This window comes from Opisthorchis viverrini, assembly GCF_000715545.1.
Source record: "Opisthorchis viverrini unplaced genomic scaffold opera_v5_44, whole genome shotgun sequence".
Classification (NCBI taxonomy): Eukaryota; Metazoa; Platyhelminthes; class Trematoda; order Opisthorchiida; family Opisthorchiidae; genus Opisthorchis; species Opisthorchis viverrini.
Window position 1 is genome coordinate 147,755 of NW_008751700.1, and position 15,797 is coordinate 163,551.

At 43.8% G+C, this 15,797-nt stretch overlaps 2 protein-coding genes across 2 annotated transcripts in view; one reads left to right on the top strand and one right to left on the bottom strand.

Moving 5' to 3' along the window:
* T265_03183 (hypothetical protein) overlaps nucleotides 1–15,797 on the bottom strand; it is a gene marked incomplete at both ends in the record, with an annotated part of 67,714 nt that overhangs the window by 27,732 nt on the left and 24,185 nt on the right. The window contains 8 exons of the mRNA XM_009167602.1: nucleotides 1,267–1,391; nucleotides 2,217–2,355; nucleotides 4,637–4,731; nucleotides 6,472–6,599; nucleotides 7,455–7,570; nucleotides 10,477–10,564; nucleotides 11,263–11,358; nucleotides 14,470–14,737. Coding sequence (XP_009165866.1) covers nucleotides 1,267–1,391; nucleotides 2,217–2,355; nucleotides 4,637–4,731; nucleotides 6,472–6,599; nucleotides 7,455–7,570; nucleotides 10,477–10,564; nucleotides 11,263–11,358; nucleotides 14,470–14,737 — 1,055 coding nt within the window. The remainder of the gene's footprint in view (nucleotides 1–1,266; nucleotides 1,392–2,216; nucleotides 2,356–4,636; nucleotides 4,732–6,471; nucleotides 6,600–7,454; nucleotides 7,571–10,476; nucleotides 10,565–11,262; nucleotides 11,359–14,469; nucleotides 14,738–15,797) is intronic.
* Nucleotides 14,877–15,797, top strand: part of T265_03182 (hypothetical protein) — a gene marked incomplete at both ends in the record, with an annotated part of 30,200 nt that continues 29,279 nt past the window's right edge. The window contains one exon of the mRNA XM_009167601.1: nucleotides 14,877–14,913. Within this exon, the coding sequence (XP_009165865.1) occupies nucleotides 14,877–14,913 (37 nt within the window). The remainder of the gene's footprint in view (nucleotides 14,914–15,797) is intronic.

Here is a 15,797-nt window from a genome sequence, read left to right on the forward strand (position 1 = left end):
ACTCACATCGAGAATTCAGCAAATACCGCATGACGCATTGAGATCAGTCCGAAATAGTGTGAAAATGAGAACAAACAGTGAGAGCCAGTGTTGTTTCGGAACTCTCATTGATTTTTGCAGGATTTCCGTCCCCAAACCGTTCCATACATCCAGGATTGCTGTTACTTCATCCACGTTGGAGAGGAACACGGATACTTTTCGACGGGGTCTATATACAGACTATTGCGATGGAATACTTCGGTACGCTAACAATTATTTTAGAATGTTTAGTATGTTTTAGTATGTTTCATAAAAGATGGAAGGCAACTTGTGATCAGCCAGATGTAGAAATCGGTCGTTATATTTCCACCCAGCACGAGCAAACAAAGTAGTTCCCGCAAGGATAGATACTATAAACACCACAACATTCTGCGCAGTGACCTCAATTACGGTGAATTACTAACAACAAACTACGCTATACAGACCGCTCACAATGAACTGCTAACAGATCCAAGGCGCTAATCAAGAACATATGATCCCCTAAGTTGTCTCTGTACTTCGTGCTCACCGCAGTCATGAAGAACATCGAATCACTGGTTGCACGTGACTTATCTGGTTGAATGAGGCCTTTATTGATCGCCACTTGACTACGTCGGACAGATTTGGCATCAGTCCCATGGTTTGCTCCGAACAGTATTTCCAGGGGTTGGCCCAATTAGACCAAATTTTGGGAAAATCATACGTGGCTTATTTCGGCGTCCCCTTGAATAGAAAGCCTGTCAAACTTTAACGCTGCGTTATTCGGTGTATTCACTTATAAGATTGATTGTTTCACTCAAATCGAATGCAGATATAACCAATGAGTGATTAAGAGGACTGAACTAGTGACTTTGAAGCATTACAACAGTTGAAGCCACGGACGCCACTCCTTCCCTGAGTAGCTCAACACATTGGATCGAACAGATTCATGAATTGCTCTGGTCGGTCACCACGCCCTTTCGTTGTGTTGTTGCGTGGTACACCGAAATCGGTCACCTATGCAGCGAACATCTGGGCTCGAAACTTCAGAATTGTAATGTCCTAGACTGAACTGAAAAGCTACGGACTGTCACTAGGTCAGAAATCTGGAGCAGACCGTCATTCCCGAACTGTTATGCGAAATACAGTGTAACTGATCTCACAGCAATTACCAGACTGGACCGAAAACGAGTACACATGAAAATAAGAATAATTTTATGGGATTAATCGAGTTACACTGAACCAAGGGAAAAGACAAAGTATACTAACCCCACCGTAGAGTGGTTGACCAGTAAGCATGTAGACTACCGTACATCCGAAACTCCAAATATCAACCGAAAAATCATATCCGCCTTTGTTCTGCAGAAGTTCCGGAGCCATGTAGCAATGCGTACCTTTTGGAGGACCGAATTGAGGAAAGTACAAGAATCAGACGTGAAACGAACAAAATAATTTCGGTTCTACGCATAGGACGGTAATCGGTCATGCAGTAAATTGCCGAAAGCGCGACTGAGCCAAAGTTGAAGTGCAAGATATTTTGTGTAGTAAAATCTTGACCACAGCTCAACGTGTAGAGCAATTAGGCAAAAGTCCTCAGAGTAACATCTACAGAGTGATATCCCTCAGCACAAGACGACTGACCGAGAAAGCATGAAACGAAAAGCTTTCCCAGAGACATTGGCTACGGAGACCTAAGAGTTCTGCCTACGATAATTGATTTTTCAACAGTTTCCGTCTAGAGAGAAGCCACAATAAAAACAGCGAAAATGGTCTTTGCACAGAGAGAGGGTAGAGAAAGCTTCTGTCGTCTACCCCAATGTATTGAGTATTGATGGATTTCACACACTAGGGCAGGATGAAAATGTGTAGAAAGGATTGAACAGAGTGCCAACTTAAAACAATCTGAAAAAGCGGTGAATTGTCCGGACTTCACAGCTGAGCACTGCAGGCGGTAAGGTGTGGGATAGTAGCTAGTACCTATATCTGAACAAAAAGTATCTCCAGTTTGTCGCCTGACCTTGCCTAGGTTTGGGTGTACAGGAAGCTTTTCAGCATTCGTGATTGTAGCAGGTGGTATGGCAACTGGGCGTCACAAGATCTGGAAGTTATGTGATGGATACTTGTCAAGCTTTTACAGGCTAGTAAAATAAACTATGTCGAGACATACGGTCGTCAATAAATCACACTAAAAAAGGCCAGACTTTATTACCAAAACCTACCTAATACCGAAGTAGCTCGTCGCTCGAGCCCCATGAGAAGTTTGGAAACACCAAAGTCGCTTATTTTCAACAAGGGTTCATGCTTATCAACCAAAATATTGTCCGGTTTGATATCTCGATGAACGATACGATTCTTGTGCTGAAACCGTGAAATCCAAGTAAGACTGAGGTAGTGAAAAAGACATGATAAGATGAAAAGACACATTGGGACCCAAGAGAGAATGGAATCCCGATGAGAATGTGAAAAACGAGTTAACAGATTCCGGCTGAGAAACACCATGACGATTTGAAAACCACATGTCAACCTGTTTCCTAACTAGAAGTACAACACGCAATTAAGGTATCCACACTGTTTGAGTGATAGTTTGGAGAGGCGGCATCACACTACCATCAGGTTCACCTTTTCAGTTCTTCCTCGTGAGTGTCTTTAAAGTTAACGTTTCATTACTACACGGCGATAGCTAAGTGTCCGTTCTAATCAAAGACATGTGAAGCGGAATGTGTTTCCGGGGCTGACCACATCCTGCCGAGTAAATGGCGTGATTGTTTATCAATTCTTAGATATGGGGATTTCATATGTGGTGAGCATTACGTATTTTGAGTCATTTCGGCTTGGCCACTCCTACTACTAGAGAATTGCGCAACAACTACCCAGTAAGTTTTGTACATTTCATTCCAGTGACCGTGTATTCATTAGTCTGAAGGACGGAAAGTGACATACTGAACCAACCAGTGTCCTAATCATTTGCGAGTTGGGCTTATCGGCCGTTGCAGCACCCAACTGTGATCGGTGGGGTAGGGGTTCACCTATCATTCAGATTCCCTCAAGCGTGAAAATCGGTTGTGTTTGCAAAAATGTAGCCGCAGGGAATCGTGCTAACTGTCTCGAAAGCAGCAGCTGCTCCAGTTTTGAGGTCTGTTATCTACAGAACAGCTATGTTATTTGGGTGCATACATAGGCCGACTCCAGAAGTGTCATTCCTGGACTTTGCAGAGGCCAAACCGCCGTTTACAAGCTGTTAAGACTGAAAAATAAACCGCTTAACATTGATGTACTTCAGATACATGCCTGGCACACTGGTTTTAGGAGAGATAAATCGTTGTTAGATCGCCTGGGCATGGACAGGAGTAATTGGGATGACAAGAACGGATATCACCCTTTAAACCTGTGCTGTCACAGACTGACCCAACCATGAATTTTGATGTCCGAGCGAAGAACTTGGGCTAGAGGGAACTGAGTACGCTGCAACGAGCGAATGATTGGCATTGGCGAAGTGCGTATACCTAGCCAGACCTGAAGTGCATGGTCCACTAAGTCGTAATAGGTATTCATTCGATTTATGTAGCAAGATGGGGGGCAAGCTGGCTCAGTGGTTAGAGCGCGAGTTTAATGACCGGATGGTCCGTGATTCATGGTTGTACGGCAGTGAAACATCGGTGTTGAACACTGATGTCATGCTGTCGATGATGATGATGATGGTCCGTGATTCAAACCAGACCTCTGCATATCGACTTCTCCTGTCTATGCTTGAGCAACCCAACTCTCGTGCTTCCTTCAGATGCCATGGCAATCAGACACCGAAAGGGTGTTACAGCTGAATGATTATTATAATTTTTATGTAGATCAATAAGTCACTCGGTGTCCAAATTTCATCACCACATGACCTTTGTGCACGTTTCTGCCCTGGAATAAAGGAGCTGGAGAAACATCTTCACATGTGCTCAAAAAGGGGCAGTGTAGAACGCGCTTCGACTAAAAAAACAACAAATTACGAGCATGATGAAGACATCGTTTCCGATATTTCAAACTCAAAGTCAGGTAAAGCTATAAGGGTGGCAAAAATCTAGAGAACAATACTTCTCTGAACACAAGCAGGGAATCCAAACTATCGACACATAACAATGAGGCGACAAGAAACCAGAATTTAGTGCTACATTTCAGCAAATTGTATAGTTGAATAAGATTCTCCGAGGTCGATTGCTTTCTCCCTACAGCTGTGTGACCAGGGCAGGATACTGCTAACGAATATGCAAACCCAACAGAAAAGGCGAATGAATTGTTAGCTCCTACGTGTAGGGAAGGACAGTCCGAGGTCCTGGAAACTAAATTAGTTGCCAGCACTGATTTAACTGAATGCAAGACCCGGTTAACAACTGGGAGCATTAGTCGCAACGTACCAGCCCCAAAGCTACCTAAGCTTTCAACGGAAGATTCCTTGAGCTGGGAATGACAGTTGTATCCATAAGTCAAAAGGTCCTTCGGAAACAAATACGTACATAATAAACTGAGACCACTCTGTGTAGAAGCTTACTACTGAGTGGCCAAACTGTAAAGTTCCAAGATAGGTTTAGCACGAAGTTTTAGATGTAAAATAGACCCACTGGCCCAGGGTTAGACAACTTGCACAGTGTGGACTCACTAAATAGTAGAGCCCCTCCAAAATTTGAGCAGAATAATCTGCCACTGTTTCTTCATCCAATTTGCCATAAGTTTTCACAACAAACTTCAAAGAACCTGGAAAGGTAGAAGGTAAAGAAATTAGAAACTTCAGAAACAAGTTTTGAACAGAGATGCACATAGATAACAGCGAAGGTAGAAAGCCAGCAGAACGCAGAAACCGCAGCAGAAGCGACATAAACTGCAAAGTGAAAGCGTAATTTACAAAGGATACAATATTAAACACATAAGCTAGACAGATGTGATGACTTCCCGACGGCTGGGCACAGTAGGGGACATGGAACATCAAAACAATCGCTCGCCACATCACGCCTTCGGTGGATCAACAATACTGATGGCATCAGTCCATAAGCAGTTGACAACAAATCCTCCATTAGAAAGACGCATCCCATGAATGTTGGACTTACAGCTAGGATTGAAAACCAACACACTCTAAAGGGCTTATTCTGAAGGAAGATAAATTAGGGATGCTCACCCGTCGGATTAGGCCGAAACACTAGAAAAAAACAGGTCGAGCTGTCCCACTGAGCCCAACATACATGGGATACGGAATAACTGGGTTCCCACTCAGCAGCAATATCGAAGGTAAGCATATATGAAAAGTAACCTGCACTCGGACTGCTACGGACAAACCGAAGTGGTATTTAACACTTACTATGGAAGCAATCTCGTGTGTTCCATGAAAACGAATGTGAGTGTTCAAAGAGTCCCTGAAATAAAACTGCTTAATACCGATATGGCAGGGCCCTACGATCAAAACAGTCACAGAGAGTGCATAAAGCATCTGTGAATATGGGTGGAATTGAATGAGGGATTGCATCAATTTGACAGCGAATTTAATCAACTAAGGGTCAACGCCAACAAACGTAGTTTAGACGAGTTGAGTCAATAGATTCCAGTTGAGGAACAAACGAGTTGGGTGAGCTGAGTAGTACAGTGGACAATGTATTTGGACAGTACACAGTTTTTTTAATGTATTTGGACAGTACATCACTCAGTTTTTTATATCCGTCAGAAAAATCAAACCATAAGCGGAAGGGCTGAGTCAACACTAAACGTGACTAACATCCCGCTTCACCAACCGCAGAACAGATACAGATCACCTAAAACATATTTGCACGTCTGGGATGAGCAAAACCGTTTTTGGTATTATCAGGCAGTCCAGCAAGCAACATCTTGGACCTGGGTTTGAATAAACCTGGTTTGACCCGTTGCATCAACGACACATAATTGGCCGCCAGCGCTCGTCTTGGAAACGTCACGTGTCTGCTACAAGACGTAGAAAGGGGGTATTCTAGTTTAACGCTAAAAACCTTTATCCGAGGGCTAGTGAGTAACATGTCTTCGAGCTGCTTCTAGAACCTGTGTATCACGCGATTACGAAATAGGTCCTCATTTATGTCACCAGGACTGCATTTCAACCAAAACGTTCACAGTCCGGTCATTGGCCCAACTATTAAAAGTCTGATACCCCCTTTGACTGTTTTGCACCTCAGCGTGGTGTTTCCACGACTATACGTACTGAGGGTCCCCGGCGGATTCATAACAGAATGTCAAGACTTGTGTCTTAAGTGGCAGGTGCACTTCCAGACAAGGTCGGACATTTTTGTGTCAAGCTTGAGAGAAACCCAGTCTACGGGACTATCGTGTGCGTCGGTTGAAGAGCAGCCTGATGAATCCTAATTATGGCTTTTTGGGTTAGAGAACCACTTGTTATGTGCTCAAGTACCGAAGATTCGGTTTTATCGTCAAATATTGTGGGACCAAATAAAATACACCATCAGAATAACGACTTACCTCCGGAAACCAACTCCATGAGAATCTTTAATGTGTTATTTTGGACCACTGCGTCCAGATAGCGGACGATATTTTTATGTTCCAAACGAGCGTGTAATCTTATTTCTTCTACCATTCGTTGTTCTTGTCTGGAATAAAAAAGAATGTCCCGGCAGCAAAACGATCAGTTGGCAATGAATTTGACGGAGAACGGATCGAATCGACAAACCAATGGACAATCTCAAGATGTAATACGTAGGTTAGCTGGCATAAACAAATTCATAAAACAATTTCATAAACTACAGCAAATGTGATCCCCACCATTATTGCGTTAGTTTATATGACGAAAGATGGATAGCAAAAGATAATAGGAACGAAGCTATTATTACTGTGAATGATAAAGCGGGCGAGTAATCCAATTGAGCAGGTGTGTGAAACAGGTTTGAGGACCCGTCAGTCGACACCGGAGCAAACATGAATATAGAAAGGTAATTTCAAAGTTGATTGGTGACTGTGTGACGCAGTGAGTTTAATTTATGGGCATATATGCGTGGCGCTGTTATTTATACGGTGAAGAGTGACCCTGAATAGAGCTTATACGGATCAACAATTATTTCAGTTCGATCACTTTGAGCACGGCTGTATGATGAAAACGGGACAGAAATCTGAGCCTTGAGCATTGAGACGCGGATAACTAATCAGCAATAGGAGTAACTAATCACACGGAGGACAGATCTGGCGTCATTCGTATTCAGAATATTGCGCAATGCACATTGCTGATTATTCCCAACAAGGATCAAACATTTGTACAATGATACCTCGGTTTTTTTTACTTCGTTTTACGGTGAAATCCACATCCAAAAGTTCAAGGGTCCACGAACTATCAGACGTAAAATTTCGGTGGGCACTACACGTGTAGTGAACACCATGCGGTCCAATCTGGGCGTATTGAGGGTACAGCATAAAGGTAAACCAATTAACTACCCATGTATAACTGTACTTACGTCGGGTCTTTTATAGGGATCTCCTTGATGGCTATGGGTCTCTCTCCGTTTCGTTCAATACCAGCATAAACTGTACCGAAGGCACCAGCTCCAAGCTTTTGACCAGTGTATTCAAACTGCCAAGCAAGAACAAAGGACCACGCTCAACTCAAAGTAATAGGCTCATATTTCATCAAAACACAATAGTCTACTACAACTGTCTCGTAGATTTCATTAACACACCCCAGATGCGACAGGGGTGCAAAGTTGGTGAAAGACGCACATGAAGAAAATTCTGCCGACTCTATGGTGAGGAAACGGAAATTGTCATCATGGTTGACGCACCGACAAACACATTTCAAAGCCACCGACAGCAGTGGTCAGCTAGCTGGATCCTTAGAGGTTTCATACGGCAAGCTGGGTTCCAGTGCAGGTTACAGCTAGTGTGGTACTAGCTGCCGTCGATTGCACTACGATATCTTTTATCAATGATCAGTTTGGTTTTGTAGGATAAACTCTATGATTCATACGGATAAAAGCAACATCAAGCTTTCGTCAGATGAGGGCTAATGGTAGACTGCAAACATGAGTTTTGAAGCACGACTTCCCGCAAATACGCTCTATTATATGGCAAGTGACAGCAAGAATGAGCTTATGTTTCTGGTCAGATGGATGCGTGGGTGGAGAACGAGACAACTGGAAGCCGACGACAATGCATAATTTCTACAACGATTCTCTTAAAATTAACAGATCTCCAGTCTATATACATACTGCAGTAGGAAATGCACAACTGGCAGATCAATGTGTACGCAAATCAGGGTTCGAACAAGTGGAGGATGAATTAAACAAAGAGGTATTCCAAAGTTTAAGACCGAGATCATCATAAAGATGTTCGATTACTCTTTGAATCTGATATAAAGCAAAGTAATAAAAGAAGGGATTATGAAACGGTGATACATTTACTAGATCCTAGAAAACGTTACACTTTGGAGGATTCAAGGGGCAATATCTATAACCAATAAGGAATCTATACAGCGTTGCTCTTCTCAAAAGAGTGGTCCTGAAATGAATGTGTGTAGAAAAAAGGGGATCGAAGTTCCTTCCTATTATTACACTTCAGAGGCGCTTCCGGAAGAGAACATTTTGCTCACACAGGCTGAAAATCGGTTCTACTGCCTGGAACACCACAGTAAGAACTAGGGCCATGATTGACTTGGCAGAAAGAAGTGAAAAGTCCGTAATTCAGGAATCAAAGCAAATCATCAAGACATTTCACAGTAAGGCTTCCAAAAAGAATCTGTTTGAGTAGGAAACGTAAAGCCCATACGGTTAACCTATAAGCAACACAGTGTAGGAGGTTTTCATATGCAACCGTTGACAGAAAAATGGCTTCAAGTAGTGTTAGGCAGGAATCCACGCGGATCCCACCATACCGCACGTCTTTAGGCGCTGGTACGGCCGAGAAGCCTGGCCCGCTCGAGGTTGGCCCAAAATTCGGGACGCTTGCCGGTCCGGCATCAAGACGAGATCTGATTGGTCAACAATCTGGACCCAACAGCCAATCATGACCCAGTATTGGCCAAATGCCGGTTGCCAATGGCGCTCCAGAACGCGTCAGAAATTCCAGAAAGTTATAGCCGCTTACGCTATATATACGAAGCGCTGTACAACTGTTCCTGATTTCGTTTTGGGCGTTAATAGACCTTGTGCACCTTTGGTGGTTGTTTTTGACGTGAACGCTAGCTTGGGAGGCTCAGACCGAGAACTAAGCTGAGGAAAATACCGTTACTACAAGTAGGCGGTTAGTTTTAACCCTACTGAGCTGAAGTGAAATGAACCGTGAGAGACGCCGGCTTGGACCGAAGCTCTCATATCGATTCGCGATACAACAGCGCATCTATAAGCGCGACTTTCCTCAAGATAACACGATATGACTATCAATTTGAAAAGGTTTCGGGCCGATTGGGAAGTCATCGTTTCAGAAAGGCTTGGTAAACGTTGCTTGGGCAACTTTTCGCTTTCGACAGACCATGGCCTGATGAAGCTTTTGTGTGAGAAGCGAAACGTTGCTCGAGTAAAAACTACAGAATATGACTATGCTGGAAGAAGATAATGACAACGATTGTACTCTATCAGTCAGCAGGAGTATCGTAAAACGCATTGAGCAAAACAATCTAGGTCCTGGAAGATAGAATTACTTTTCCGTGCCTGCACAGTAAGACGACAGTATTCCGTCATATATTATGTAACTTGATGGAATCAGCACGTACTTCCCCACCTGGGCCTTTGAACATATAACTAAGCTGAAGGGAAACAATGTCACAACCGCGTGACAAGGCTTATGACTCCCGAAAGTGGATACTTCTAAAAGGTCCGGTCCGATCGTGTTTCGATGATTCATCACACGGCAAACAAAGCAGGGTTCGAGAAAGAACCATTGCCACAGCGTATAGTTACGAAAAGCACAGTGCATGACATGTGTGGAATGTTAGCACTGGCCTTTTCTAGTGTTTTGTTCGTTGCCTAAATAAAGCATAACTAGTATGAGCGTTAGTTTAAATCTGCACAGGATTGTTCAACCTGCCCTGGAGATAGAGAATTTTCCGAAGACTTTTTGGGTATGCCATCTGTGGATGTTACCCTCCTCTGCACTGAAACAGTTTTTCGGTTCACTCAAGGTCTCCATAAATGGCACGTCACAATTTTCAGACAAGATATATTGTCCCAAATGGTTAGTTTCGCGTTTTTTGTCACATTCCAGGGATGGTTCGTGCGCGAAATACGTTTCTGGGTTGGCGAATTTTCGGTATGAATGATGCCTTAGATGGTAAGTTGAAATGCGCTTTCCGAAGAATGCAGTGGGTATTTGTCGTGCGCTCGGGTGCATTAAACGTATCTGCTCTGATGCATACGTGTATGATACCATCAATAACCGAAGAGTCAGTCGATATTGTGATAGAAGTGAATTGTGATAGAGGCATCGCAGTGTACTGGTAATGGATACTGAGTCGAAAAAAATCATGGTTGACAACCAAAAGCTCACTTCAAGTCGAGTGGGTGTTGTGTAGGGGAGGCTCAAAACATCTCTCTGCTCAGGCTTCAAGAGTTGGTCCCGCACCACTTTACAGAATCTGCAGAGAGAAGAGCGAAAGCGAAATGCAGCAAAAATGTTGCACAGAGGGAACAAGGTGTGAGGACAGATATACTGCGTACCCGCATTCACATATGACATTCAGTGCGCACCGTCTGTTCACAGCCTACTTCATTAAGACCAACACTAAGTGGTCTTTTATAAAAAAAGTAGCCGACCTGTGTGCATAAGCAGCCACCGAAGATATCCACGAATCCCGCAGATCTTCATACGAAAGACAAATAAGTGCACTGTCTACATTCCGGATACCACTGGATGCACAGTGTTACTCAAATCATGACTGTTGGGGAAAGTGTGTCAAGCATATTGGAGATACATACCATGAGATTAAATCCATCAATCTTGGTCTGGTTTTGTGTGAATCCGAATACAGCTGAAACGGTTCGTGACCTGGTAAAATACTCCATATCAACCTGAAACTTACCCCATCCAGCCCTACCTCTCCTCGAAATCGTCTCATGAGTCAGTGGCCAATTCGGTCGCCAATTCCAAAAATATGGTTCTGACCTAATTTTACGCGATGGTGAAATGGTTTTAAATAGATACGAAGGAGTATCCTGATCCACAGGAACTAGCCCAACTACTAACCTGGATGAGTGAGTGTAATCTGGTTGACCAGTGAATCAAAATACCAGCACATGATAGCATTTGAATTCAAAATTGACATAAAACACTTACTTCATTCGAACCACGTCACAGGAGAACTTCAATGTGTAGTTGTAAAGGTCACAGACGGTGAATAGATAAACCTGTCCGACTGTGTTCTTTGCTACGCTGAAGGATAAAAGAACAACAAGACACTTTGAAGACACCTGAAGAAAATACGACAGAAGTCATGCACCGTAATACTCTCACTCGTCGAGTCCAGCTGCCATGCCATGAGTCAGTGCCCAATCTTCACCTTCTTTACCTATTTTGATTTGGATGGGCCAAACCCAGATGCGGAGACGGTCACTTCGAGCGAAAGTCGAGTGCCCAGGGAGCGGCTCCGTCAGTTATGGGTGCCACCTCGCCCGTACAGAAAGACAACTCTCCAATTAGGGTCACTAGTAAACAGATTGCGAAAAAATGCAGTTTGACCGAGTCCGTTTCAGTAAACAAAATCTCACCTTTTTCAAGTGGATATGGATCTAAAAGAATAAACTCCCACCAGTCTGGTACCAACAACTAAGGAAAATGTGGTTCTATGAAACTTTCCAGTGAACGGTGAAAACTGAAATTGTACGGCAAAGCTGAGAGTTGCATTAGCATAAATTTTATTCAGTATAATCGGTATACGTTTTACAACATTTTCACTGTATTCGGATTTATGTATAACTGTGTTCGGCACGTTTGTTTAGACTGACCATAGTTGGGAAATATACCTAAGAACTCGATGCACACTAGTGTGACGACCGTAAGGGTCCAGTAGTGAAGAAACGTTTGACGCTGTTGCCAGTCAACGAGCACCACCAGCGAAGCAATGCACCTAGCCCTCAGTAGATCGTTTGTGTTTTCACATTACACGATCATGTGGACGAGGCTGCGCACTGCCTACACCTCGCGAAAACGGCATTATGATAGCTGAGCTCTCTCTCCTCGTAAAACGGATTACAAAGTGTACCTATAGTAACGTACTTTTCCGCAAAAATGACGCTTTATTGTCAACCGTTACTTCTGCTACGTACGCCTTTGCAGATGACGGCGCTCTGCACTCTTTCTTCCGACCGCTCCGAGAGCTTTGCCTTACTCCCCCTGTTCGACGATCAGGCAGAGGCCATCACTGTCCAAATTTGAATACCTAATGCATCAGTATCACGCGTCCATTACTTTTCGTGATTCTACTCCAAAATCGAGCTTGTTTACTGAACCCAATGTGGCGCTCAATCCAACTCGTTGATCCTCATTAGCCTATCGTTTTCGGACAACTTAGCCCGGTCCTCACATGCCGAGGTCCATGTCACGGGAAAACCTAGTGTGATGGGTTTCCTATATCGGGTATAGAAATATTCCACCATGATCAAGTTTTTACACTCTATAAAGTCTCCAATTCATCCCATCCTAGGATATTATTGTCATGTTTGGAGTGGGCCTCCTTCCTTCATGTCTCCGCTTGAGTCTATTCAAGGTGATTTTACGCCTTGTCATTATCCGTTCACTGACAGGTATCGCACAAACACTTTGTCAATGTCGGCAAATAACACCTCTTGACTAACTCTACCGCTACGTTCACAAGAACTTCCTTGTTTTGTCCTGTCTGTATCTTTCACTAAATCACATGTATCAAGTCATTGACACATATTGTAGGTCTAAAATCGTCGCTTTTTCGAGAGCACTCCGTCTTCGGAACTGATTACCTATACCTTTCCTAATTTGCATAATCTTTAATTGGCCAAAAGCGGGTATAACGTGTGCCTTAATCCATTGGGAGATTTTCGCTATTACACGTACGTTTGCAGTTTTTCAGTTTTACACCGAGCGTTTCTAACTGCCATTCGCACCTGTGTGGTGGAACAGTCGCACTCAACTCACACATTCACTCGACTGAGGACGTAACATACCCCGCACAAGTGTACGCATTAAAAACGCCAGGGGGACAATTCACTTTCCGATTATTGGAGCGGAAATCGCGCAGCTCATACAGGCACTCAAGCCGAAATCCTATAGTTAAGCAAAGTTAGGTTCTCCAGTCCCTTGAGAAAAAGAACAATCATAATTTCCATATTCATTCCTGTGACCGGCACCCGTCCAAAAGAACAAGCTTTCGTTGGGACAGCCCTAGCTAGATTACAAAGTAAACTCCCCGCCACCAGTAGCAATTTTTCAGTGTGACCTACCTGTTTTCTATAGGTTTGTTCGAGCAGTTTTAGAGAAAAAGCTATAGCCTTTCACCTAGTTGCGAGCAAAAGATGAAATTGCGGTGGATGATAGAAGACAGTTTGTATGATAGATACGTTGTCTTTGTGAGGCCTTCCTAGTTGCTACTGTGGGACGTTGCGAGCAAAAGATGAAATTGCGGTGGATGATAGAAGACGGTTTGTATGATAGATACATTGTCTTTGTGAGGCCTTCCTAGTTGCTCACTGTGGGACGGAAACTTTTTGTTGCCGGAGGTCACTCCTTCCAGCGGACTGCTGTAGTTTCAAGTGGCTGATTGGACGATGTTACTGAGGAACAATAACCTGTACACAAGTAACTCTGTGGTAGGAGGTATGATGGTATTTGTACGTCAGTTGGATGAAAGCAAATGTGAAATACCCTTATAAAAAACACTTCTTCATCATCGTCGTCATCAGCAATATTGTCGTATAACCATGTCGACCCATTTGAACAAAGCCTTGCGACAGAAAGACGCCTGATGAGGGTTTAATCACTCCTTGTTGTTTTACCTTATTAGTAGAGCTTACAGTGCAGTTTAATAAAGTCGAATGTAACAAGGAAATACTGTATCTTAAGCTGGAGGCATAAGTACAGGATTGAGCAAGGAAACACACCTGGGGGTAGACAAACGAACTCCCACTAACCGGACGGATGACCCACCAACTGCGCTACCGAGGACGCTTGTTCTTCATCACACTTAATTAGCTAGGTTCCACAAGCCGCAACGCGCCTTTCCGGTGGGTGAGAGGTCAGTGAGTCGAGTTCATCCCAGCTGTCTTTCTCTTCATGGTAGGTATACTAGAAATCTTCATTTTAAGTCCTGTCAAATTCCCGTCCATTTTTAACAAGCATGTTGAAACCTGAGAAGGTGGTCGCACTGGTGTGGTTTTTTGCGCGAAAGCACCGGCGTTGGTAGGGAAACGAATCGAACAATTTTGTGTTTTATATAAACCACAAATGTGGGAAGGATAGTACACGGGAGAAAGCGATAATGAGAAATCAAACGATAGTTATGCAAAGTCCCACCTGATTCCCTTGATATTCTCCACGGACAGGTCGAAGTAATTTACAAGTGATTCCGATCTACTCGCCGGTGAGTCCTCAGCAGGGACTGCCGTTGGAGCAGGCAATGGTGATAGCATGCCGGGTTCATTCTGATCACAGAAAGTGATCCGCAGTCGTCTTGGATCTAGGCCAATATCCAAATAGGCCGGCTTCCAATCTGCATCCTGACTTCCCATGATCAATACCAGAAACAATGTTTGATACTCTTCGGCAGCGGGCCCTGTGGTATCTGTATGCAGCCCAGGGAGAATAATAGTGAATACAAAACGTTCGTGGAAACAGCAAGCACCGAATAAAAGTGAACGGAAAACTGTCGCAAATACACATAGGAAAGCTCGGAAGAAGAGAAACAGCTATTTTCCCTAGCCATGCAGCGGAAGGCAGACGGATACTACATGGTCCAAGGTAAGTAAGCGGTAGTACGGACTTCAAGAGGATGTGGAGTGTTTATACGTAATGCACTACTCATAAGACCCTTTGACAGCAGCCTTGAGTAGTACGTTACGTACATGCATGTATCGCAATATCTCGAATATGGTAGCAACTGAAACGTGAGGCGGCCTGGTGCAGCACACTGTTGCCTGGAAACATCACAAACGAGAGATTCAGCTGGGTCCTAGGTGAGTCTCTTGCAAAACCAAATTGGTTTGCAAATGAGTGCATTTCGCTAATATGGAATGTTTGTTTTTGCTAAACGCCGCCATGGTCTAACCGAAGCCAAGCAAGTCATCAACATAAAGTATAAGCTCCCTGTGGACAGTGACTCATCGCTTTACAGATCAGACATCTAACTTTCCAACACAAGCCTTGAATAAATTCTCATCGCCAGAAGGCAGCTCGTGGCTGGAGTAGCAACAAGTTCAAATATCATGTCAGTCGTGCTTGGGGGATGATTAAAAATGTATCCCGTGGCGTTTTGCACACACGCGCAAACCGGCTGCTCAATACCACCTTTGGTGGACTACTGGAAGCAACAATCATCATCATCATCATCATCATCATCATCATCAACGACAGCATGACATCAGTGTTCAACACCAATGCTTCACTGCCGTACAACCATGATTTAATTGGAAGTCTTATTGTGAAGAAAAGAATAAAGGTGGACGGGGAAGGGGTTTAGTGCTGGCTTACTACAATCATTCCGAAGTGCCTACACCTCCAAACGGTCATTCAGGCAATCTGGATAGAAATTGACAATAAGAGCGCCACTGACATCGGTTGGCAGCCATATCTTGTAGTGTCTCCAACCAGGCACAGTGAGGATCACGCGGTCCCCATCCCGGAAG